The sequence below is a fragment of the Manis javanica genome, chromosome 4 (assembly GCF_040802235.1).
Source record: "Manis javanica isolate MJ-LG chromosome 4, MJ_LKY, whole genome shotgun sequence".
Taxonomy (NCBI): domain Eukaryota; kingdom Metazoa; phylum Chordata; class Mammalia; order Pholidota; family Manidae; genus Manis; species Manis javanica.
In genome coordinates this window covers 44,008,768-44,035,492 of record NC_133159.1, presented here as the reverse complement: position 1 = coordinate 44,035,492, position 26,725 = coordinate 44,008,768, and the positions used below count along the sequence as shown (strand labels likewise).

General features: G+C 47.3%; 1 protein-coding gene across 1 annotated transcript in view; it reads right to left on the bottom strand.

The window, feature by feature from the left end:
• The window catches only part of MROH7 (maestro heat like repeat family member 7), a 54,621-nt gene that overhangs the window by 16,170 nt on the left and 11,726 nt on the right, over positions 1-26,725 (bottom strand). Inside the window, 16 exon segments of the mRNA XM_073232852.1 lie at positions 6,125-6,312; positions 9,331-9,469; positions 11,666-11,780; positions 11,783-11,819; positions 12,256-12,344; positions 12,347-12,431; positions 12,842-12,932; positions 14,688-14,715; positions 15,375-15,510; positions 15,716-15,774; positions 15,777-15,819; positions 18,275-18,401; positions 18,697-18,773; positions 19,328-19,411; positions 22,173-22,219; positions 22,222-22,245. Of these exon segments, the coding sequence (XP_073088953.1) occupies positions 6,125-6,312; positions 9,331-9,469; positions 11,666-11,780; positions 11,783-11,819; positions 12,256-12,344; positions 12,347-12,431; positions 12,842-12,932; positions 14,688-14,715; positions 15,375-15,510; positions 15,716-15,774; positions 15,777-15,819; positions 18,275-18,401; positions 18,697-18,773; positions 19,328-19,411; positions 22,173-22,219; positions 22,222-22,245 (1,369 nt within the window).

Genomic DNA, 26,725 nt, shown 5'->3' with positions numbered 1-26,725 from the left:
CTCTTTTTAGGAGTGCTCCCATCTAGAGCAGTCCCTGTAAGATGCCCTGTAGAGGTGGTTTGTGGGAAGCAAATTCCCTCAGCTTTTGCTTGTCTGGGAATTGTTTAATCCCGCCATCATATTTAAATGATAGTCGTGCTGGATACAGTATCCTTGGTTCAAGGCCCTTCTGTTTCATTGCATTAAATATATCATGCCATTCTCTTCTGATCTGTAGGGTTTCTGTCAAGAAGTCTGATGTTAGCCTGATGGGTTTTCCTTTATAGGTGACCTTTTTCTCTCTAGCTGTCCTTTAAAACTCTTTCCTTGTCCTTGATCCTTGCCATTTTAATTATTATGTGTCTTGGTGTTGTCCTCCTTGGATCCTTTCTGTTGGGGGTTCTGTGTATTTCCGTGGTCTGTTCGATTATTTCCTCCCCCAGTTTGGGGAAGTTTTCAGAAATTATTTCTTCAAAGAGACTTTCTATCCCTTTTCCTCTCTCTTCTTCTTCTGGTACCCCTATAATACGGAGATTGTTCCTTTTGGATCGGTCACATAGTTCTCTTAGTATTGTTTCATTCCTGGAGATCCTTTTATCTCTCTCTATGTCAGCTTCTATACGTTCCTGTTCTCTGGTTTCTATTCCTTCAATGGCCTCTTGCATCTTATCCATTCTGCTTATAAATCCTTCCAGGGTTTGTTTCACTTCTGTGATCTCCTTCCTGACATCTGTGATCTCCCTCCGGACTTCATCCCATTGCTCTTGCATTGTTCTCTGCATCTCATCCCATTGCTCTTGCACTTTTCTCTGCATCTCCGTCAGCATGTTTATGATTTTTATTTTGAATTCTTTTTCAGGAATACTGGTTAGGTCTGTCTCCTTCTCAGGTGTTGTCTCTGTGATCTTTGTCTGCCTGTAGTTTTGCCTTTTCATGGTGATAGGGAGAGTTTGCAGAGCTGGTATGAGTGACAGCTGGAAGAGCTTTCCTTCTTGTTGGTTTGTGGCCTTCCTGTCCTGGGAGAAAAGTGACCTCTAGTGGCTTGTGCTGGGTAGCTGTGCGCAGACAGGGCTTCTGCTTCCTACCCGGCTGCTATGGAGTTTATCTCCACTGTTGGTGTGGACATGACCTGGCTCGGGCTGCTGCTTCAAAATGGTGGAGCCCCGTTGGAGGGGGAGCGGCTGGGAGGCTATTTATCTCCGTAAGGGGCCTCTGTGATCCCTGCTGCCCAGGGGGTTAGAGTGCCCAGAGATCCCCAGATTCCCTACCTCTGGACTAAGTGTCCTGCCCTGCCCCTTTAAGACTTCCAAAAAGCACTCTCCAAACCGAAACAACAACAGCAACAACAAAAGAAAAAAAAGTTAAATAAATAAATAAAACAATAAAAAAGAAAAACGCACAATTTTCTTTGTCCTCAGGTGCCGGTCTCAGGCACCCGCTCACTGGTCTTGCTTCCCTGTTTCCCTAGTATTAGGGTCCCTGTCCCTTTAAGACTTCCAAAAAGCACTCGCCAAAAAAAAAAAAATAGAGGAAAAAAAAAAAAAGGCCGCTCCAGTTTCTTTGCTCTCTGGCGTCGGCCTCAGGCATCCGCTCACCGGTCCTGCCGCCCTGTTTCCCTAGTATCCAGGACCCCACGCATGCACTGTGTCTGTGCTCTGGTCTGGATGGCTGGGGCTGGGTGTTCAGCAGTCCTGGGCTCCTTCTCCTTCTCTTTCCCTGCTGACTCCTCTCCACCCATCGGGAGCTGCGGGGAGGGGCGCTCGGGTCCCTCTGGGCCAGGGCTTGTATCTTACCCCCTTCGTGAGGCACTGGGTTCTCGCAGGTGTGGATGTGGTCTGGATGTTGTCCTGTGTCCTCTGGTCTCTATTTTAGGAAGAGTTGTCTTTGTTATATTTTCATAGATAAATGTGGTTTTGGGAGGAGATTTCTGCTGCTCTACTCACACCGCCATCTTGGGTCCCTCCTCAAAGGATGGCTTTTTAAAAATAATTATTAGCTTTGAGAACAAGAGAGTAAACAGAAGCAAAATCCCCCACCTTAGGAGAGAATGCTTTCACCCTCTTTTCCCTCCTGAGCCTCCTGAGGGAGAGGTTGGGGCTAGGCTTCCCCAGCCTCCTGGGCTCCTGACAACCCACAGCTGGGGTGTCCTCTCTGTTCACTTGGACACAGATTCCTGTCCAGGCCTGAGTCCTTTACCCACTCAGGACACTGAAGAAGTGATTTCCACACCAGGATGCACAGGAGTCCCAGGGAGACTTTACAACCTGGACCGACCAAGCTGGGACCCAGGAGTCTTTGCTGCTGAAGCTCCCAGGTGAGTTTGAGAAGCCCACAGTGAGGGAGAAGGGGGCAGACATCCCACCACATCCTGTGGTATGCCCAGCATGGTGCCAGGTGTTCAAAGTTGTGTGTGCATATGTGTATATATAACTTCATGTATATATAAACATATATACAAAAACCTTTATTAAAATAAAAACTGACAATGTATGGAATAAAATTCACCTTTAAACAAGTTTTCCAGAAACTTAAACTCATTTAAAGAGTTTATGATGCAGCTGTATACAGACATACCTCAGATGATACTAAGAGATGGCAGTGCTCGTGATTCCAGACAAAGCATCAAAGCATTTCGGAACTCAGGTGATTCTCAGGAATTTGCTCTTAATTTTGGTGTTTTTAATTTTGTGATGACTACTGATTAGTGTGAAAATTCAAGTTGCTTCTGAGTTCAGTGCTTTCGGACTCATGCAAGCTTTGTGCTAATTCTCTGAAGCATGTACTGTCAGTGACAGCCCGCAACTAGCAGTGCCTCCAGAGTTCAAAGTTACACATACGCATAGGGAGAGAGGGAGGCTGACCACAGGCATTGTCCACACTAAGGGCCTGGGGCTCTCCCTCCCCAACTATCCCATCCCCCCTCTTCCCTCATCCCTGAAATTCCAGGCATTGGGGGAACAGCGAAGCTGAGATTTACATGTTTTTGCTCGGAGAAGGGAGGTATAGCTTCCCTTTCAAGCATTAGCATCCTTTAACACAGAGTGCACCGCCCACGTGTGTGCTTCACTGTGACCTGACCACCTTCCCTCCCTGGTGTGTCCCCATCTCCAGGGGCAGTTGATCACTTCACTATGGGGCTTGGGGACAGCACTGAACTCAGAAGCTCCTTAGGGAACAACTTCACTCGGAGGTTTTAGACAGGGCGGCTTTGGCCAGCCCCTCACCCCTCCCTTGTTTGGGCAGCCAACAAGGAATAGGGTTTCTGAACACGGAACTACATTACCCAGGGTCAGTCCTCTCCACTCGTTCACCATTTCCTCAGGCAGCCTCTGAATTTTAACAAAAATGACCCTGCACATCTCTCTTCCTCCTCACCCCAACCAAAGATGCACCTGTGAAAGCCCCACATGAGGCCCATGCTTTGCACAAAGGCGGACGGGACACTGTTGTGGGGAGGCTGTGGGCAGCGGCCCTCTGGCTCCCCCAGATACGCACTCGGCAAGCTTCCGCTTCCTGGAAGATTCTCAGCTTTTCCCAGTGAAGTGGAGCAAGGGCTGCCCTGTCCCTGCCCTGGGCGGAGGCCGACCATCCAGCACGTGGGTGCTTCCACGTGGGAGGCTGCTGCAGGGCACAGAAGCTGGGCCTCATGGGACGCGCTGTCAGGCCGAGTCGGTGGCGTCTGGCCCAGCAGGACTGCGCTCCAACCTCTTCAAAAGCGCCTCCTCTCGGGAGCACGAAGCAATCTCCGCGCACTGGCCAGCCACGAGAGCCCTCCCCTTCCCTCACCAGAGCCTGGAGCCCAGGTGACCCGCCCGGGGTCCACAGCACAGTGACCGTTTTCTGTGGTTGCCGTAACACCTTACCACACACTTGGTGGCTTAAAACAAGGGAAATTTATTCTCTGATAGTTCTGGGGGCCCTAAGTCCAAAATCCAGGTTCAGCAGGGAAACGCTCCTTCCTGGGGAGAAACCTTCCTCCCTCTTTGGCCTCCAGTGGCTCACGGCGTTCCTCGGCCTCTGCTGCATCACCCCCACCACTGCCTCTGTCTTCACGTGGCCTTCCCCATTGTGTGTGTCTCCTCTTCTCACAAGGACGCTTGTCATCGGATTTAGGGTCCACCTGGTTAATCCAGGGTGATCTCATCTTGAGACCATTAATTTAATTACATCTGCAAAGACTCTTTTTCCAAGTAAGGTCACAGTCATGGGCTCCAGGTGGACATCTTCTGGGAGCCACCATTCAGCACCCTACAGCCAGGTCCAGCTTCAGGGCTTTTCTAGTCCCCCTCAGCCTGGCGCTTGCCTGCCTCTGCTTTTTCAGTCCCACAGGCTGCTGTCGGGGATGGGTGGACACTCAGGTTCTCTCCCAGATTCCTCGCGCCGACCTCCCCAAGCGAAGCCCTCATTGTGGGGAGCTCACGCCCTTCATCATGCCACAGCATGTAGAGAACTTTGCCACCATGTGTTCCTCCTCCTCCTCCGCCAGCAGCTCCCCAGCTTTCTGATTCAGGGCCAACAGACTGGGGAATAGCTCCAACGAGTGAGAGGGGAATCAGACTGGTGCCACAGCCTTGGTTGTCAGCTTATGATGCCATTCTGTTTGGTCTTTACAACACATCTGTGGGGTAGGAATCACTTCCTCCATTTCATAGGCAAGGAATCCAAGCTACTGAGAGATTAAATTAGTTTACCCAAAGTACAAATTACTAAGTGATGGAGTCAGGACCTGAGTCCAAGGTGTTCTGACATCAAGCCCAGCTACACAACTGCTTGCCCTCTGCCCCTCAAAGTGCACCTTTCTGAGAATAATACATAATAGAAGCCAAAAGAGGGAAAAAAAACTACAAACCAGACTATATAAAAATTTTAAATTCTGCACTACAAAAGACCATAAAATAGTTGCACATTATGTGCCAAACTGAATACAAATGACCATTGATGACCTTAATATATAAAGAGCTCTTACAAATTGATAAGAAAAAATCCCAACAGTCCTATATAAAATTGGGCAAAGAACAAGAACAGGTTGCTCCCAGAAAAGGAAACATATATGGCAATTAACCTGAACTTCATTACAAGAAAAATGCAAACTAAAATTACAAAAATTACAGCAAAATACGTTTTTTTTTCAACTTTCAATTTGGTAAAGATAAAAATGTTTAATACTACATTGTGCTGCAAAGGGATGGGAAAATAGACACTCTCATATACTGCTGGTGGCAGTACCCTCTGGGGAGGCAATTTGCAAGTCAGGCACTTTAGGAGGCACACCGTTTTCCCCTACATCACTCACTGACCAACAACTTTCCCACCACATATTCCTGTCCCACCTTAATATTTAAATGCAGAAACCCTTGATGTACCCATCCTATTTTCAGGAATCCATCCTACACAGACAATCACGTGTGCATAACATATAACATATAAACAAACTAACTCACTGAAGCATTGCTTATAATTGCAAAGGGCTACAAAATATCTAAATCAAGAGAAACCTGGTTAAATAAATTACAGTGTATTGGAATTGTACATGTAGGGATATTCTTCAGCTGTTAAAAATAAGAAGGCAACTCTATCCGTAGTGATCTCCAAGACATAGTCTATGCTAACAGCACAAATGTATAACCATATATGTTAACCTACTATTGGTCTAAAAATAGAGAATATAAACATGTACACTTATCTCTGCCTAAACCAACTCTGGAAGGGCATGAAAGAAACTGGTTGTTTTGGGGAGGGTAACCAGGTTATGGGGAAGAAATGACACTAACTTTTAATGTCTTGAGCTGTTTGTCCATGTGCTTGTATTACCTATACCAATCAATAATTAAAAATAAAATGGCCTGGCCTTGGATACAAATCTAATACAAATAAGCATCTCCAAGGAGGGAGGAAGAAATATGAAATTCTGAGCTCCTTGTGGGAGGGCTGATTGCTTGCTGAGGTCCAGCACTAAACAGTCTGACACACACAGCAGGGGCTCAGAATAGCTGTTGAACAAATTATTGGCTCTCATAAAAGTGTGCTTCTGTTTTCTCATCTAGCCCCAAAGCTAATTTCTGCTGATCAATTGCCCTAAAAACTTTCGGAAGGACCCTTGCTGGAGGTCCACCCCCACCCCCTGCCAGGGACAGTAGGAGCATACCACACAGGGCCAGAGATAGAGGGCTGGGTGTCCTTGACATCCTTGCAGGCAGCCACGTGGCCAGGCAGGTTGAGGCCGATGTGGTAATGGACCTGAATGAGCAGCGCCTGCAGCAGCTGGGGGGAGATGCGCCTCACATGGCCCATGCAACTGCTGATGGACAGAAGCTCACATAGACCGCTCGCTGCCTAGAGGTGGAGGGGAGTCTGGTGGGAGGTCCTGGCCCATCGTCTCAGTATTCCTGGAAGGGGCCTGAACTACTTCTCTAGGAGGCTGGGCCGGAACTTTGCTCTTCTCTGCAGATTCCCCCACCCTCACCCCACTGCACTCTGAGTCCTGGGTCTCTGGGTGAGCCCTGCCCTGGAACAATGACAGCAGCCTGCCTCTTTGACATGGACACAACCCTGGAAGAATCATGGTGGAGGGATCCCTTCCCACGTCTTGTGAGGTAGTGTTCACCCCACTGTGCAGATGAGGAGACAAGCTTAAACAGGTGAAGGGACTTGCCTAAGATCATCCAGTCCCTTGGGTCAGAGCTGGGGCATGAACCCAGGTTTTCAGTTACAGGGTGTAGTGTTCCCTGCCTCGTCCTCAGTCATACCACAGGCACACAGACCATGAGGAGCACCAATTTCCTCTTCACTTTGGGCCATTAAACCAGGCTGCCCTCACTGTCTTCCTATGTGGCCAGCAGCTAAGGGAAACAAACCCCATCCTTGAGCAGGAACCAAGGAGCACCAATCCTAGGACTCTCACTCTATGCCCACCTGCCTCACACCACTGCCCCTTCCAGATGATGGCTCCCCATGCCAGCCCTCTCAAGTCCTAAGAACTTGGCTTTACTGGAGGTTGGCCCAGGGTGTTCCCTGGGACCCATCTTGCATTCACCCTCCAATTTCTCTACCTGCCACCCAGCTCTGGTCCTGGCCTGAGCCCACCCCTCACACTCAGCCCACCAAGTCCTCTCTAACTGGCAAGAGGACAATACAGGGAACAGGGGAGGTTATGGGCTAGGGTCACAAGACCTGATGGCTCAGTCTGGCTCCACCATTCCCCGGCCTCTCTGTGGACCTCAGATTAATTCTCTGTAAAGTGAGGTCAATGCTCCTCTTTCAGCCAGCCCACAAGGTGGTGAAGATTCAATGAGAAGAGTGGTAAGAATGTTTTATAAAGAAGTGGTCAAGATCTATGCCACCAAGACCCCATCCTGCTGGCCCAAGGGAAAAGCATGTAACTGTGGAGTAAAACAACCTGTGGTATGTTCTCAGGTAAATAAGTGACATGTGTGAGTTAGAGGAGAATAAATGGCAGTTATTTGTACTTTACAGCTTAGGAAGCCCTTACACATACTTTTCCCAGGATAAGATAGACAAGGCATGGGTTATTGCTCCCAATTTTACAAATCTAAATACCAAAGTTGGAGAGGGGTAAGTACATGACCAAGGTTATATAATAATTCAGTGGCAGAGCTAAGACAAACCTTTTAGACTCAAAGCCTTTACATGTTTCAGTAGCTCAAAGCTAATGACTGCCCAAAGAACAGTCTATAGTATAGAGAAAAGTCTCTAGCGATGTACCTTAGGGCTCTGCTCTTGCCTCAGTCTTGCTCAGATGGTTTATCAATACCATAAGATAAAATTCACTCCAGGCTGTATCTATCTTAAACTATGTTAAACAACAAGCATGAATGAGTGACTTGAGGATACATCCACACACTGATTGAAGGGAGAGTGCATGAATGCCCAGATCAGAGAAGGAATGGGGCTGGTGCCTTATTCATAGACTCAGTGTTGGTGGAGAGAGGATAGATCAGGTAGAGAAGCACGGGACTCAGAGATAGGAGATCTGGGTCTGAGTCCTGCCACTACCATTCAGTTCTGCGGCCTTGGCTGAGACCTAGAATGTGACTGAGCAGCAGTGTCCTCTGTAAATGGGGACCACCTGCTCTTCCACCCATCATATCTTTATTTGCTTCCCTCCATCAGAGAATGTTTTGCTGAGTCCCCAAGATTTATGAGTGCCTAGAACATAGTACATGCTCAACAAATATTTAATAAATAAATCTGGCCAACAAAATTTGTTGGAGGGTCTACTATGTGCCAGGTATACATTAGACACTGGTGATATCATGTTGAGCAAAACAGGTTCAGGCATTACATGCACACATCTCACAGATTAGCTAAATGACTCTTACACTAAATTGTCAAATCACATCTTGAGTAAATGCTCCCGAGATAATGTATATAAAACAAAGGATGTTATTCACAGATTTGATCTGGTCAGGGAGATAGGTGAGGAATTCCCTGAGGAGGTGATATTTGAGCTGAGAGCTGAGGGGTGAGTAGAAGTTAACTTGGTGGAGAGCAGTCTAGGCAGAGGGAGCAGCACATGCAAAGGCCCCGTGACAGAAGATGGCATTGTGTGTATGAAGTTCTGACAAAGACCAGTGAAGCTGGAGCTGTGCGAGCAGGAGGACCAGGGAGTATGGCAGTGGTGGGTACAGATGGGGCTTTGCAGCACAGGTAGGAACATTGTTACTCTCAAGGGCAATGGGAAGCCACTGAGGAGGCTGAGAAGGGCAGACATGTATTTCTCAAAGGCTTTTTTGGCCACAGTACAGATTGGAGGGGCTGGAGTGCAAACAAGGAGATGAGCAGGGTGTTATCCAGCTGGGTAGGACTAGGGCGGTAGTCACAGAGGCAGAGAGAAATCTGTCTCTGCCTCATCACCTTCTGCAGTCAGACTCACCTTTCCCTCTGTATTTCCAGGGCTGAACTCTAAGAGTGTGGCAATGAGACATGCTTGAACATTTTGTGTCACTAAAGGAATTAATGAGGTATCTCATGTGATCATAACCCACAATATTATTTCCATTTACAGATGCTGAGACCGAGCCTCAGAGAAGTGAAGTGACATGCTCAGGTCACAAAATAGTAATGGAACTAAGCCAAATTCTCAGACTAAGGTCTGTGAGTCCCAGGTCATTGCCTTTCCCCCATCTCAGGCTGCTGCTGTCACTGTAAGCAGCAGTACTGTTGTCACTCGGTGGATCACAAAGAAGAGCCCAGGGACAGATCTGCCCAAGCCACACCACTACTTATTTGCAGAGCGGGGCACCAGAAGCTGGGTGTGCTGAGCTCAGTAGGAGGGAAGGAGCGAGGGGTGCTGGATGGGGCAGAGATGGGGCAGGTGGGGCACGTCCTCACCGCTAGGGGCACGGTGGAGGCCCTGCCCTTCTTGGTAACAGGCTTCTCCTTCAGGCTGTCCAGGAGCAGATCCAGGAGGTCTTGGATATCACAGCTGGGCTTGCGCAGGATCAGCTGCCTCCCCATCTCTGCTCCATGGCTGGAAGGTCACAGGCAGGGAGGGTTTGTGGGAACCAGGGCAGTGGGGCCCACCCTGCCTCCCAGTGATTTTGGGAAGGAGAGGGGAAGATGCTGTTGAAATTGCATCCATGGGTACACCATCAAGGAATGTTCCAGAAAACATTCCCTAAGGGGCAGGATGCTGACAATTATTGAAAACCCTATTTCCCAGGTATCATGCCAAGTACTTTATATACAATTTATTACTTCAGCATATATTGAATATCTGTTGTGTGCTAGGCACTAGGCAAATCTCTGGGCATATGGAAGTGAACAAGATATTCAAGACATTCAGGCTCACTGAATTCTTACAGTGACCCTCAGGGTGGGTTGTTATCCCATTTTACAGATGTGGAGCTGAGGCTGAGAGGCAGGATCACCAGTCCCACACTACACAGCTAATGAGCTGCACTCAGGAAGTGCCCAGGTCTGATGTCTCCAAAGTATGCTCTTTCCTCTATGCCAAGGGGCCCTCTGGGGCCTGCATTTGTCACAGAACATCAGAAGCACCCACTCCTGTCCCTTAGAAAGCAGTATGCCAGGCAAGGGGGTCTGTGCCTGCCAGCATCAGCCTGTGGCACTCCTGCTCTGGGGAGTTGAAAGCACTAACAGGCCTGTGCACTAAAGGGTTAATAGAACCCTTTCCCCCTTCTGCAGGAGCATTTGAACCTTCCATTAACTTCCTAGCTCTGTTCCCCTGGAAACCTGATAAAGATAGTATATCAACTATGTTGCTAGGCAACATTGCTTATGGTAAAAATGACCCGATTGGTAAATTGCGTCTGGGCTGGAAGGAACTATAAATTAACTATAAGAACCTCTGGGGACACTGAGCTTCCCAGGGTGTGGTGACACTTATGACTAGGCTTGTTCCTGTGGGGACCCCAGAAGTGAAGTCTACAGAGTTATTCTAAGAGATACTAGTTCCTGGGAGGCCTGACCCATTTAAGCCTAGGAAGCTCCTGCACCTTTCACCTGGCAGACCCAAGAAACCAACTCTTACACCCACGGCCAAAACTAGGGTGAGGGGAGTGAGGCCTCCAGGGCACAAAATTAAGAAGGCCCTTACTCTCAGGCTTGGGCAAGTGCAGGTGTGGCCCATAAGCCAGGGCCTCCTTAAGTTTTGTCCCAGCTCTGTCTCTGCTGCAGAGAGAGCCCCTACCACTGCCCTGTTCTATACCCCAACCACTCTGATGCCAGATGTGGCCCTACTAGTCTTTGAGTCTGAATGATAAACAATTCCAAGAAGCCCCCCTGGTGGGCAGTGTGGCCAGAAAGGGTTAATTTCTTCCTGGTGGGATGATGCGGATGTGGCACCAGCCCTTGCCATCCCAACTGACCTTTTCTTCTATGAACGACACCAACTCTCCTTAGTAGGGCAGCCCATCTGCATAGCTCCACACAGTTTTTTACATTTACTCACAACCAACCAACCACCTTAAGGTGTGGATCACATGCTTATTGCCTTGTTTTATTCATTCAGAGCTGTGGGAGCCGATTCCTGGGCTGGGGGTTTGGAGCCATCAGACTGCTCTCCTCTGCTCAGGCCTCACCATCTGGCCACAGTCCCTTCTGCCCACCGGACGGACGAGGAGTCCCTGAAGGCTAACAGCATGGTGCATCCTCCTGCCAGGCCCAGGCCAGGTGGCCCTCAGCACAGCTGGTGGAATTACTTGTTATGACCACCCATCTAGGGTGGGAATTTTGCAGAGATTATTTCCTCTTCTTGGCTATGGGGAAAAACTAAAGCCCAGAGACAGCAAGTGAGCTGCCTAAGACCACATAGCAGCTGGGGGCGAGTCAGGGCCAACACTCAGACCTCCTTTCCGTGGCATCACTAAAAAGCTCTGGGCTTGGAGGTTGTCAAATCTGAGTTTAGGTCCTCATTCTGTGCTTGCTCCCTGAGTGCCTAGGGCAAAAAACTTTCCCTGAGCCTCAGTTTCCTCATCTGTAGAATGGGGCTGTTGTACTAATGAGAGAATGTACTGATGCTCTGCACTGACACTTCACAGTGCTAGGGAAGTGCTTAATGGCTGTCAAAGCACCAGAGGTCATGGAAGAGGGGCCACCTGGGAGGACACGGGGCTTCTCTGGGCAGAAAGAGGGAGTCAGACCAGGATGGGGGCTACTTCCACCCTCTGAGATGTAGTGGCTGGGAAGCCCTCTCACTTGGTACCTGTCCAGCGGGAGGGGGCACACGAGCAGGGCCACAACAACCTTGGTCAAGGAGGAGCTGACCAGGAGGGAGATGGGCAGCAGGGCCACCACACGGGCCCGTGGCTCCTGGATGGGCTCAGCTGCACATAGATGCCCTGAATGATTTCTGGGATCTGGGGCAGAGCCAGGGCAGCCGTGAGCAGTCAGAGGACCAAAGAGAAGCCAAGGAAGACGGGGAGGTGGGGGGCAGGGGAGGAGGAATTGGAGATGACAGGATAGAGGGACAGTGAAGAGGAGAAAGAGAGTGCTCAGGACAGAAAAGGGGAGAGGCAGGTGGCACAGGTTCCTTCCCTGGGGCTGAGCCTGCTGAACTCCACTGCCCTCCCCACCCCTTACCAGGCTGGCTGAGTCCTCCCAGGGGCTGGTAAGTGAGCTCTTCCTCACCTGCAAGTTGGGAGTGCCTAGATCTCAGTCACCCCCATGCCCTCTGCCCTGCCCCGGTGCTTAGGGCCCAGGCACCCCCACCATGCCCACTGCCAGTCAGGAGGTCCTGAGGGTAAGCAGGCCCTGTGGGGTCTCCCAGTATGCCACTGCCCCCAGGGGCCTTACCACCTCCAGTGCTCTGTGGCTGTACCACTCCAGCACGGAGCTGAGAGTGACCTCTGAGGCCAGCTGCCTCATCTCCCCAAAGTCCTTCCCCTGAGCCTTGAGACACCTTGCAGCCCTTCCAGCGCTGCTAGAAGCAGATCCTTTACCTGCTGGGGCCCTAGAAAGTCTCCAAATTCCTGAAATAAAGGCACAGAGATACTGACACCCATGCACAGACCCAGAGCGAGCCATATACACATGCACAATATGCCGGGCACACATAGAGGTGAGCAGGGAGGGCCTGCACATTTAGTTACTCTGTGAGTGTCAAACAATTTGGGGAAAAGCCACAAAAGAAGGTGTGATATGGCCTGCCCTCAGAACTGGGTGACATGCTTCCCGAAGGAAGTCATAGCCCACATGCTATGGCCCAGACCAGAGGAGGAGGGGTCACTCAGGGTGGGCCCATGTAGGCAGCGAAGGATTTCTATAAAGGGCCTTGAGCTTGGAAAGAGGGAATGGGAGGAGAAGGCATCGGAGCTGTCCAGCACTGCCCCCCACTCCCATCCCTGGAAAGGCCCAGGGTTGATGGGCAGCCGGCAGTCACCGCAACCACACGCAGAATGTCCTGGCACCGGCTGACAGGGTGATAGGGCCCTAGGTTACGCTTGTTGCTCTTGTACAGCTCCTTATTGGTCCTGCAAGAAAAGAACATTCTCAGTGGGGCCAGACCACACTTTTTTGTTTTTAACATTTTGTTGAAGGTGGATATAGGAAGTGCATAAATCATAAGTAATCAGCTTGATACATCTTCGCACAGTGAACATACCCATGTAGACGGCACCCAGGTCAAGAAACAGTATCAGCACCCCAGAGGCCCCTCCTGTGCTCCTCTTTTGGTCCACAATCCCTCTCCCCACCCAGGGTAACCACTATTTTGTCTTCTAAGCTCACAGATCAGACTTCCTTGCTGTTAGACTTTGTGTAGTATGTGATCCTTTGTACCTGGCTTTCACTCACCCTGGTGTGGACGAGATTCACCAACACTGTTGCAAATAGCATTGGCTCATTCATTCTTGGTGCCCAGTACATTTCCTTGGTATGAAAATACTATAATTTACTTATATGTTCTTTTTCTGATGGATATTTGGGCTGTTTCCAGCTGTTATGCATAGTGCGGCTACAACCATCCTAGTATGTCTAGTCCATGCCTTTTGGTGACTGACTATACCACATTTGTAGGCATATAGCAAAGGGGAGCTGCTGCATCCTAGGGGAAGCATAGATTCAGCTTCAGGAGATGCTGCGATTTCCTCATTGGGGACCAGCTCTGTTCCTGCTGACAGTGTATGAGTGTTCCAGGGGACTCACATCTCACCAGGACATGGCATTGTCCGTGTGCCTCATTTTCACCATTCTGGTGGATGAGTGGCAATACGTCTTTTAAATTGCAATCCCCCTACTCCCAGCATTCCGATCCCCCTTTTCTGCTTTTTTCCCTGTAGTACTTGTCATCATCTGACTTACTCTACGTATTCCCTGTTTATTTTGCTCATTGTCTTCTGATAACAAGAAGGTAAGCTAGGCAGGGAGGATTATTTAATTAATCAATATTTATTTCTTCAGCGCTGTCTCAGTACCTAGAATAGCATCTGACACATGGTGGCACCATATTTTCTGTTGAAGGAAACACATTTTAGGCACATTTCCTGAGCCCTTGCTGTGGCTGGGCCTGGGTCCTACCTGGGTCCCCCAGGGTATACAAGACACGGGCATAAGAAAGGGCCATCAAGGTACATGGACCATATGGACTCACTGTGTGGGTTGTTTGTAAAGGAAAAAAGCTCAAGACCTGGAATAGAACAAACCGAAGTTCAGAACCTGGCTTTGCTCCTTCCTATAGTTAAGGGGGCTGGACAACCATTTTAATTCTTGAGAATCTGACCATGTGGGTTTGGCCCAGGTTTGCCAGATAACATAGAGGTTGCCTAATTAAATCTGAATTTCAGATAAACAAATAATTTTTAGTAAATGTTTCAAATGTATCAAAACTTTTTCACTGTGTATCTGAAATTTTAATTTAACTGGGTGTCCTATATCTTTATCTGCTAAATATGGTGATACTAATTTGGTCTATACTATTCCTGCCCATGAGCCTAATTGTTCATATGGCTTATACCACCTTCACCCATCACTCAGGAGGTATGAGTGGTTTCTAGGCTGTGGGAAAATCTCCTAGGAGCCAAATCTTTGCCCCAAATTCTAGAGATCAAGAAAAGCAGGGAGATCAGACAGATCCCCAAAGGCTGGAACTTATAACTTGATGCTTATAGAGACAGGAAAAGGGAAACTCTATTTGCAAGTGCCTGTTATGTGTGGCACTGAGCTGGACTCTTTACATAGATTATCTCATTTAGTCTTTTGAAACGTTTATGAGTTACATCCTATCGTACCCATTTTTACAGCTGGGGAAATCTGGGCCTGGACAAAAAGATTGCTTAGCTGAGATCACACAGCTAGGAAGGGCCAGAGCCAGGTCTTATGCCCAGGTCACTCTGCCTCCAGTGCCAAGGTTTAAACAACAGGCCACGGTCCCTTGGTTCAGGACAGAGTTGGGACTGTAGAGAAAGGAAGAAGCCAGGTAAGAACTGATCCTGGGCTTCTCTAGGTTCAGTGCCAGCAGGATGCCTGTGCCAGCCGACGTCTCATCACTAGCTCCCTAAGACTAAGGCCAGAGAGTTCCCCCACCTATAGGCTTTAGCCACTCCAGATTCTAAGATAATATCTGTTCTTCGTTCATGCCTTCCATAACTATTCGCTGAGCACCCAACATGTGCCAGGCCCAGGGCTAGTCCTTGGGAACACAGCCTGTTCTGCCCTTAAATGGGATCATAGTCTGGTGGGGAAGAGGGACCAGGAAACAGGCAGGGCTGTCATGCCTGGGTGCACACAGCGCCCCGGGAATGGGAGAATCCCCTGTTCTATGGGGACTAACACTTCACACCAGCTTCCACAGACCCCTTCAGACCCTGTGCTGGCCTCTTCCATCTCCCACTGCTGCCTTTTTGCCAGAGCTACATTAATGCCCAGGCGGAGCACCTGCTCAGAAGCCTTGTCTCAGAGGGTTCCAAAGGACTTACATTTTTGGAGCTCCAGGAGGGTGTAAAGGATGGTGATGCCGTTCAGAGCTTCTCCACCAATCTCCTCATCGGGATCCCTGATGTGCAGGATGAGCCTCCCCAGCAGACGCCCCAGTGCCGGGAACCTCGAGGACATCTGTTTGTGCCATGATTTTAAGGACCGAGCCTTATAGGTTCAACAATGTACAGTAAGTGGTGAACAGAGTGGGGGGTCTGGCCCTGGGCGTAGAGCCCTCTGAGGACAGCAAGGGCCACCTGGGACTCTCTGGACTGACGTAGAGGCTCCCTCAGGGCTGGAAAGATTCTCCCTAGGAGGGACTCCCTTCCCAGGGACGACTCACAAAGAAAGGCAGGGTCAGAAGCATGTGGCTCAGCACAGAGACATTGCTCTTCACTGCTGTGCTGGCTCATGGGTCTTCCCAGAGTTCATCCCGGGCCCCAGAGCCTGTGAGGACAAGGGCAAGACTCAGCTGCAGTCTCTGCTGCTGAGGTGGGCAGGCTAGCCTTCAGGAAGTGTCTGGGGAGGCGATAAGGGAACCCCCCATAGCCCTCGTCCTCTTTATGAACACAAGGATCTGTGGGGCCCAGAAGCGGAGAACAGGACTACAAGGGCAGAGGGAAGACAAGGTCAGTGAGGACAGAGATGAAAGGTAGAGGGTCATGAGGCTGGACGAGAGAGTCAGGGACAAGAATGGAGAGAGAAAAGACCTAGTCCCACCCCCACCCCCACCCCCGACACGCTTCTTACCTTACAGGGAGAGGAAGGAGAAACCCAGCATTCACTGACTCTACCAGGGGCCAAGCGAGCACTTGGCGATTTGCTCCACTACATCACTTTGTCCTCCCTAGTGTAAACCCTGGCAGTTTTTCTTTGTAATAATCCAAGTGCCTGACTTAAACTTTGATTGCCAAGGCATCCATTTCAAAGAGGCATCCATTTCAAAGGTGGCTATCCCAAATAAACACATTGCCCAAGCCAAACACCAGAAAAACAGCCGGAAGCCTCCCCCCATTGAGGCTCCTTTGTTTTAGAGGTCTTGGTTGATTTCAATCACTGATAGTTAGGCCCACTTGTTTTTTTCCTCCTTCTGTGCTTAAAATCTCACTTTTACGTTTTAAATTCACCAATAAAGAATGAGCCTGTGAATCTGCAGGCCCCCACCCTGGACCCCAATAAAAGCAAAACCTCAGACCCTGGCGCCCTTCAGCTCTTTTGCTCTGTGGCCCCAGGTATGCTGTGTAACTTCCAAGTTCTGTAAGTGATAATAAACCTGTATTTTTTTCTGAGTTTCCTGATGGCTATGGCTTCAGGGTATCTCACAATTGTAAGAACTGCAAGATCCAGTCCAACCACAACATTGGTTATTGATGAGCTGAGACAAACACAAAACATCTCAAAGTGTTTTCATTTTCTGAATGAGAAGACAGTTGTCCAAAGTCACGCAAAAGGAAATTTTTATTCATGGGAAAAAAAGTGGGAGGATGGTTGGGAAAATGCTCTAGAACTAGATAAATGGGAGGGGTCTGTGCTTTAATTATTTTTTTAACTGCTACTCTTACACCCAGATAGATTTTCTAAGTTGCCCCTTCCAGGAGCCATCTCCCACCTGCTTGGGTTCCTCCTCCCGCCACCACTGCCCCAGTCCTGGAATTGTCTTAGGAAGCTACAGGCATTACACATACTAAGACGGAGCAGTGGGTTTGAGACCCTTCTTCTCCTGCCTTCCCTCCTCTCACCAGCTGCCCACATCTGTCTGCCAGGTTGTCATTGCCCCAGCTTCCTGCATCTGTGCTTGTCACAGTTACACCACAACCACCAAGCAAGTTCATTGCCAACTACCTCCTCCTTCCCACCCTTCTGCAGCCCATCACTGTGCAGCACTGGCCCCTGCTGGCAGGGCCTTGTACTGCAAGAGGGCTGCCTGTTTCCCCTTTCCTCGGGGTCCTCTCTCAGTACACCTCCCAGGACCCAGAGCCCTCAGCTGCCAGCGTGGTCTGGCCCCCACCACTCTCTAGCTTCACTTCCCAGCCTCGACCTCTGGGCTCCAGCCACACTGCCTCTTTGTCATCTTTGTGGTTGACATGTCCTCTTGGTCCACAGGCCATTCCCTCTGCCTGGTATGTTCTCCTTTCTCCCATCCTCTTCAGCTAATCAGCTCTTCTTTAACCTCTTACACTCCAGCACCATAGCCTCTGATGCCCGCCTAGGCCAGGACCCCCATTCCGAGTTCTTTATAGCACCAAGTACTTCTTGCTTGCAACATTTATCACTATTGTAATTTTGCATTTATTTGTAAGGTTCTTTGATAATGCCCATCTCCCCCACTGCCCTTGACCCTACTGAATCTTCCCCCAATACTTCTGGAGTAGGCACTCAGTTAATGTTTACTGAATGAGAGGATGAATAAATGTGCCTCCCTCTGAGCCAAAACTCCTCTCCCTGGACCTCCCCTGACCCAACATTCTATGCTAAGGGTCACCTCTGCTCACTTCCCCCCAGGACAACCATGCAGAGGTCTGAAGATGCTCACAGGAGCCCTGTGAGGTTTTTCTTCTACATGTCTCATGCCCAGCTCGCCTACTTCTCAGCTATCCTCCCAATCCTGACCATCAACTCTGGCCATGCCAACATATGCCCACATCCCTCTCTTAGGGCAAGGATCTGGATGAGGGATTCCTTATTCTAAAGATTCATTCATTTACCAAATATTTGTTGAGTGCCTACTCAAGCCAAGAAAGATGAGATGGATTGCCTAAGGCCCTGCAGCTTGAGTAGGAGGGTAAAGATCCATATGTACCTTCCCCTCCTTTCCCTTTCTCTCCTTGATAGGAGTCTAGAACATGCGTCCCTCTAAGACACCAACTTCCCTGAGGACCTGCGGCAGAGGGACCCGCCTCACCTGTATGGCCTCAGCCTTGGCCTCCTTCTCCTGCATGGCCTGCACAGAAGGCAGGGAGAACACACTCTTCACACATGTGTTCACCTGCTCTGACCTTTCCTGCACACTCAGGACAGGCTGGGTGTGACTGGGGAGGAGTCAGAAAGCAAAGGCATGGTGTGAGAGGGGTCTGTGGCTAGAGGCAGGAGGTTAAGGATTCAGGCCTGGGATGGGGTCTCAGGGCTTGGCCTCAGAGATCCACACAAGAGCAAGATGAGGTGGGAGGAGGGAAGTGGGTGTGGAGGGCAGACAACCCCAGCAGGGACTAGGCAAGGGGAGAGGAAAAACCACAGGGGTGGGGCGGGCCCAGTGGGCAGGCTCCAGAGAGGCAGGAGGCCCTGCAAGAAGGGAAGGGGCTGGAGGCTGAGAGGGGTTGGGGACACCTCAGCTGGGTCAGGGTCTCCTGGCCTGCCGGTGGGCGGAGCTCAAGAGAATCCAGCGGCTCCCCCTGGATCTGCCTCTGGACAAGAAGCAAAGAGTCCCGTGAGGGGGACAGGCCACTGCAGATCGCCAGGGCTGGGGCCACCCTCTTCACAGGGAACAGGCCATAGCAGCCCCTCGGCCTGGGCAGGACACCCCCACCTGCATGCCGGGCCAGAAGTCCAGTGGGGAGAGCCAATTCACTGCTCAGACCCCGTCCTGAGCTTTCAGTTCAAGGCCACCAACACTCCCCACGTGCTACCCAGCTGAACCCCACAGGCAGAGCTCAGCAAGAAATGTTTCAGCAGCCTCGTGGTGGTGGGTGGGGCATATTTAGACCACGGACTGGCACAAAGCTGTGTCCTTCCGACCAGCCAATGACAGGTGTTACCACAGCCGTTTGTGTGTGAGGGAAGGAGTGACTTGCCAAAGCTTTCAGGGCATGTGGATGGCAGAGGTGGAGTTGAGACTCAGGTCCAAGAGTCCTGCCTCCTCCCACCTCAATCCCCCTTTCCAGTTCTCATCAGTGGGGGGACTCAGAACTTCCATCCCCTCCCTACCCCAAAGCCACAGACCCACATGTGGCCTCCGCACCATCATCTTCTCCGTAATGGTCTTCTTTTCCCCTTCTAGGGCTGATGTAGCCGGGCTCTTCTGGAGGGTGATGACATTCTGGACCTCAGCAGCAGCAGAGGGCAAAGCCACAATGTGAGAGGCACTCTGAACCCAGGCCTCAGGGCCTATGTGTACATCCCCATTAGCTTCTGCCACTGACAGCCAGCTCCTCCCTAGAGGCCAGCCCCCAGCATCAGTTCCAGAGAAATGAAAAGCCACAGGGAACTTGGGGTGGGGTGACGATTTGAGAATATTGTGCTTGTAGCAGGAGGTCCTGGGTAATCCCTGAAGGCCAGCATTTGGAGGAGGATCAGATATCAGGGACTACAAAGCATTATGCCCTCTCCAGTCACCTGAGGGAGAAGAGGCAGGAGCTGATGGGACAGAAAGGGTTTGAAACCCCACTGTTAATAATACCTCTTAAAAGCTTTGCAGTATCTACCTTCTTAAGGGCACATCCTAGTAAAATTAATGCATCTTGCTATTGAGAAAGGGAATATATTAACCAAAGTCCAGTTAATCTATTAGTTCTCATTATCTTAAGGCAGAAGAAGAAAAAAAACATGAAAAAGATAAAATTATGTCAAGTGGTAAAGAAAGCTAAACAAGTGAATCGGATGAACAGTGTGGTGGGTTAAAGATGCCACAAGTTCTTTCCTGCTCCTATCAAGAGGACAGACTGCCCTTGAGTCTGGGATCATCTTACTATTTACTTGGACCGACAGAATGCTGCGGACCTGGCCATGTGCCATTTTCTGCCCTAGCCCTTAAGGGAACTGGCAGCCTTTTCCTTCTGGAGCCCAGCCACCATGCTGCAAGGAAGCCCAGGCTAGACTAGAGAATGATGACACCATGTGAAGAGAGACTCTAGAAGACGAAGGTCATCTTGGATACTCCAGCCCCACCCTCCCCAAGCAATCTCAGTCTATACCATGTAGAGCAGAAGAGCCACCCCACTGAGTCCTGTAAAATTTCAGAATAGTCATACAGCTCAGCAATCCCACTTCTGGGTACTTATCCAAAAAAAAAAAAAAACTAATAACCCAACCATCTCAAAAAGATCTTCACTCCTATGTTTACTGCAGTATTATTGACAATAGCCAAGAAATGGAAACAACTTAAATGTCCATCAGTAGGTGAATGGATAAAGAAGATGTGGTACATATACATAATGGAATATTATTCAGCCATAAAAAATAATGACATCTTGCCATTTGCAACAACATGGATGGACCTAGAGAGTATTATGCTCAGTGAAATAAATCAGACAGAGAAAGAAAAATACTATGTGATTTTACTAGAATCTGAAAAAAAAGCAAAACAGACACAGACTCATACATACAAGGAACAACCTGGTGGTTGCCAAAGAAGAGCAGCATAGAGAGATCAGTGAAATAGGGAAAGATTAAAAGGTAAAATCTTCCAGTTATGAAATAAATAAAACATGGGGATATAATGTACAGCATAGGGGATATAGTTAATGATATTGTAACAACTTTGAATGGTGATAGATGATGCTACATTTATCTTGGTGGTCACACTGTGATGTATTTAAACGTTGAGTCACTATGTTGTACACCTGATACACACCTAATATTGTATGTTAATCACACTTTGATTAAAAAATACTAATAAAAATTTTTCAAAATCATAAGAAATTGGGCTTCTCTAACCCCCACTCCCCCAGCAGCCAGAGTGAACTTCCAAATCACTAAGCTGTAGGAGCTTTGCTAAATAGCAATTGATAACTTAAACTGCAAAAGTAACAATAGAGGGATGGCTAACGCAGACTGAACGGTCAGGGAAGTCCTCTCAGAGGAATTGATAATTGGGCTGAGACCTGGATGACAAGAAAGAGATAACCATGCAAAGAACGGGGGGAAGGTCTGCCTATGTCCCCAAACTAGAATGTCATATCACTATTGTATCTCTAGTGCCTGAAATAGTGCCTAGCACCCAGTAGGGACTCAATAAAATTTGCGGAACAACAGCAGTAATAAACCCTTCTTGTTGCAGGCACCATGCCCTGTGCTATGCATACATTATCTGATGTAGGCCTCACTTCACTTTATTATGCCCATTTTATAGATTGGAAGAAACCTCCCTGGCAGAAGAAACAAGTGCAGAAGCCCTGAGATGAGAATGAGTGTGGCATGTGTGAGAAATAGAGAAAGGCCAGTGGGGCAAAGGTAGGGTGGACAACTAGAAGAATGCCAAGGGATGAGGACAGATGTCACCTGTTCCCCCTCCCCCACCTGCATTACCCGCATTGAAGGGAGCTTGCCTCTGAAGCATCTTGAGGTCAGGGCCTCCCTCCTGTGCCCCCACGTCCAGACTGCTTGTTAACCAGTCTCACCCATACTCCGTGTGTTCACACTCATGTCCACTAGCCTACCCAGTCTTTCCCCACTGGCCCTCACCAACTCCCAAAGATACTGGCTATCTCTGGCCTCCCAAGGCCTGCTGCATGGCCAAGACTTGGATAGGCACCATGTTCTGGATAAGACCATTCCAACCTTTTTCTTCCTTTTAGAGACCTTCTCACAATTCATTCAATTGTTTCAAAAACTTTTGTTGAGCACCTATAACATACCAGGCATTGCTCTAGATCCTGGGAATATAGCTGTAAACAAGACAGATAAAAAGCCCTGATTTATGGAGGATACATGCCAGTGCAAGAGACTAACAACAAAGAAAATGGGCTAGTAAGGCATATTGTGCATCAGGGGGCATGAGTGCCATGGAGAAAAGAAGACTCAGGCAGAGAAGGGGAGGGGGAGAAGGCACCCAGGGAAGTCAGCTGCGAGTTGGGCAGGAAGCATACCAGAGCCATTTTGGTGCCATCCTCTCTCTTCCCTGGCACCTCACAGGGCATGAAGCTCCTTCATCAAAGGCTCCTGTACATATCATAGTTTCAAAGAGAGATAGGGAAGGTGAAGACATGGTGTGGCAAGGATGCCTTTGTCCCAAATCCCTCCCCCACTGGGCTTTCCAATCCTTACTCCCCCAGCAGCCAGACTGAGCTCCCTTCCCTAAAACCCTGCAGTGGCACCCATTCCACTGAGCATAAAGCTGGCATCTCTGTCAGGGCCTTTAAGGCCCTGCCAGGTCCCCTGACCTCCTCCCCAGCCACATCTTCTATTGCTTTCCTCTTGCTCACTGTCCTAGCCACACTGTCTTCCTTCCAGGCCGAGACAAACTTACTCCTCAGGGCCTTTGCACAGGTGGTTTCCTCAACCTGGGCCACACTATGGCCACACCCCCTTGCCCAGCTAAGGCTCCCCTCTTTCAAGTGTCTTCTTGCCTGCCACCCCCCAGAGAGGCCTCCCCTGACTTTGGGCTAAATGAGGGCCCACTGGGATCCTCTCATGTATCATCCTATTCTCTTCTTTCAGCTGTTATCACAATTTACAAATTAAATTCTCATTTGCTATAGTAGATATCTGCTGTTTTGTCGGGCCTAGATTTCCTTGTCTTTTTTTGCGGGGGTGGGGAAGAGACCCCCCACCCTCTGCCCCTGATCTTACCTATGGGCTATGTATTCCATATATCTAGGTGAAGCTGAATTCTGCAAGCCCCACCCATCATCGTCCCCTCAAATAGGGTGGGCGTGGAACCCAGGTTTGGCCAATAAAAGCACCCCTCCCTCATTGGGCAGAGCCAATAGGGCTGATGGGAACACCAAAGAGACTGGGTCTCTCTGATTCTAAGGGCCTATGAGAACCTAGAACTCCAGGGCCATCTTAGCTACCGCTGCTGGAAGATGGAGCCAATAGGGAGTCACAGAGACACCCCAATAGTCATGAATAGAGTTCATGCCAAGATCTTGGCTTCTGAGACCATTCTTCACAGAAAAGAACAAGGCTTATTGGAGAGAAGGCTAAGCTGTGCAGGGAAAATATAGGATTAACCTGAGATATCTTGTTCTGGAAAACAAGGCAGTGCTCAAGGAACAATGGGGACATGTCAAAGGGACACAAAAGCTTGCTTGGAGGGGATGCCACTGGTCAAATTGGGGAACTTTTTAGTATCACAATAAATAATGGTAGTAGCAGATTATAGTTCATCGAATAACTAGGAAACCATGAGTCCATACTAATATAAACAAGTAAATGAATAAATTGAAAGTTTGATGAGGAAAGGAACATTTATAGGTTCATAGTACCTCCTCACATAACATTTATTAAAAAGGGTAAATAGTGACTACTGTGGAGAACTTTGGCAGCAACCATCAGTCTCGAGTGATAGGAGTGAACATCATCAGTAATGGAACAAATCAAGATCATACACCACCCGATGGGATACAGTGCAGAAATCCCGCCACCACTTCCAGACTATTCCTGCCAAAGATGCACAACATGAGTGTGACTGAGGAAACATCAGACAAGCCCAAACGTAAGCACATCTTACAAAAATAACTAGCTCATAATCTGCAAATGCATGAAGGACATGAAAGTCAAGGAAAGACTGAGAACTAGAGGAAATGAAACTGAGTAGACAAAAATGTGCAATGAGTGATTCTGAGCTAAATCCTTTTTTCTATAAATAACATTAATGGGACAATTGGTGACATTTTAATAGGGTTTGAGGATTAGATGGTAGCAGAGTAACAGTATTAATTTCCAGATTTTGGTTAACATTTGTCCTTTTGTGAAAAATACACACTGAAATTCAAGGGTGATGGAGCACCACTTGGCAACTTATTGTCAAATTATTCAGAAAACAAATTTATACTGTACTTTCAAGTTTTTTGCAAGTTTTTTATTGTTTTAAAATCTTAGGAAGAATGAAGGAGAAATAGAGGCATATTCAGGCAAAATGGAGAGTTTACCATTAGCAGAATTTGCAAAAAAAATTACAAAGGATATTATTCAGGCAAAAGGAAATTAATCCCAGATAGAAGGTCTGGGATACAATAAGCAATGAAATGAAAGAAAGAGATTCATGTTTGGGTAAGTATATGAGCATTAACTATATAAAATAATAATAGTGTTTATGAGGTTAAGAAAAAGACAGAATTAATATACATTACCAGGATAGCATATAAATTGTTTTGGTTGAGGGGGAAGTTAAATGGGGTTAAAGTGTTCCTAAGTCTTAAACTGTCTGGGAGGAAGATAAACGTATTGATTAATTTTGACTTTGATTAGTTAAATATGCACACAGTAGCTTCTAGAGAATCACTAAATGACTTACAACAGTATATAACTTCCACACAAGTAGGAAAGAAACAAATCGCCCAAAAAAGGAGGAAAAAAGAAACAAAACAAGCAGAACAAACAAGCATAAGGTGGTAGATATTAAATTCTTCATAATTACATTAAATATAAATGGATTATGACTTGGAATATACAGTGTTATAAAAACAATACTACCTAAACTGATTTGTAGACTCAACAAAAATACCACAGATTTTAATTTAATTTAATTTTGTTTTGTTTTATGGAAATCGACTGTTTCGTAAAGTATCTAGATAGACAATCTCAAGAACAAAGTTGGAGGACTTGCACTACTAGATATCAAGACTTACTCTAAAACACAGTGATTAAAGCAGTGGTTAAAGATAGACAAAAAACAAAAGGAAAATGAAAAGCCCAGAAATAAACCTACACATATACAGTCACTTGATTTACTTCAAAGGTGATACTGCAATTCACTGGTGAAAGTATGGCCTTTTCAATAAATGGCCTGGAGCAATTAGATATCCACATGGGAGGGAAAAATCAACCATACGTGCCTCTCTCACACTGTTTTCCAAAATTAATAAAGAATGCATAAAAAATTTAATGTTAAAGACAAAACAATAAAGTTTCTAGAAGAAAACATGAAACTATGTTCACAACTTTAAGGTATGCAAAGATTTGTTAAACAGAGACAAAAAGAAATAGCTGGAAAAATCGATAAATTGTGCTCTTTAAAATTAAGAACTTCTGCTCATAGGAAGACTTCATCAAACCACAGACTTGGAGAAAATAGTTGCAATACATATATCTGACAAAGACTTACATCTGGGTTACATAACGAACTCCCACAAATCAATAAGAAAAAGACAATCCAAATTTAAAAAATGAGCAAACCACTTGAACAAGCACTTCACAAAAGGGGATATACAAATTGACAGTAATCATATAAAAAGATGTTAAACATTAGTAGTCATCAAGAAATGTTAATTAAAACCACAATAAAATATCACTGGACTCCCACCAGAATGGCTAAAATTTTTAAAAACTGACAAAACCAAATGTTGATGAAGAGATAAAGCAATTGACACTCTCGCATATGGGAGGGTTAGTCAACTCAACCACTTCAAAAACTATTTGGTGATATCTACTAAAGCTAACCATATGCTTATGCTATAACCTGGAATTCCACTTCTAGATAAGCATATCTGTGCATCAAAGATATGTACACAAATGTTCATAGCAACTTTATTCATAATATTCAAATTACAAACAATCTTAATGCTCATTAGCAGAAGAATGGATAAATTGTGGTGTACTCATACTATAGAATACTAGAGAACAGCAAAAAAAGAATTACTGATACATACTACAATATTGATTAATATGACAGACATAATATTGAGCTAAAGAAGCCATAAGCAAAGCAATACATATGGTATTATCCTATTGATCAGAAGTACAAATGCAGGCAAAACTACTGTATGGTGATGCAAGTCAGAAGAATTTTTACCTCCATGGTAATGGTTATCAACTGAGGGCATGCCCCACATGGAATATTTGGCAATGTCTGGAGACATTTTTGGTTTTCACAACTGGCAGTGGGGTGGGGAAAACCACTAGCATCTACTGAATAGAGTCCAGGGATACATCTTACAATGCACAGAACAGCCCCCCTACACACACACACACAAAAGAGAATTATCTAACACAAAATGTCAATAGTGCCAAGGTTGAGAAACCTCCCTGAAGAAGGGGTATTGATGGGAAATGATCACAAGGGAAGGTTCTGGGCTGCTGTCTTGACCAGGGTGGTAGTTATCAGCATGTATTCATATGTAAATATTCATCAAGTTGTACACTTGAGATTAGTAGTGCAGTTTTCATATTTTACTGATACTGTGTTATGTATCTTGAAAAAGCTATTTAAAAAACCAATACAATTTGGAAATACATTATTCTTAAAAATGCTCCTATTAAAAAAACAAAGATTGGCCTTAAATAGCCAAAATTATCTTGAGAAAGAAAGAACAAAGTTGGTGGATTCATACTTCTTGATTTCAAAGTTTACTACAAAGCTAGAGTAATCAGAACAGTGTGGTTTTAGTATATGGATAGACATCCAGACCAATGGAATAATATGGAGAACCCAGAAAGAAGCCCTCATCTATGGTCAATTGATTTTTTACAAAGAATC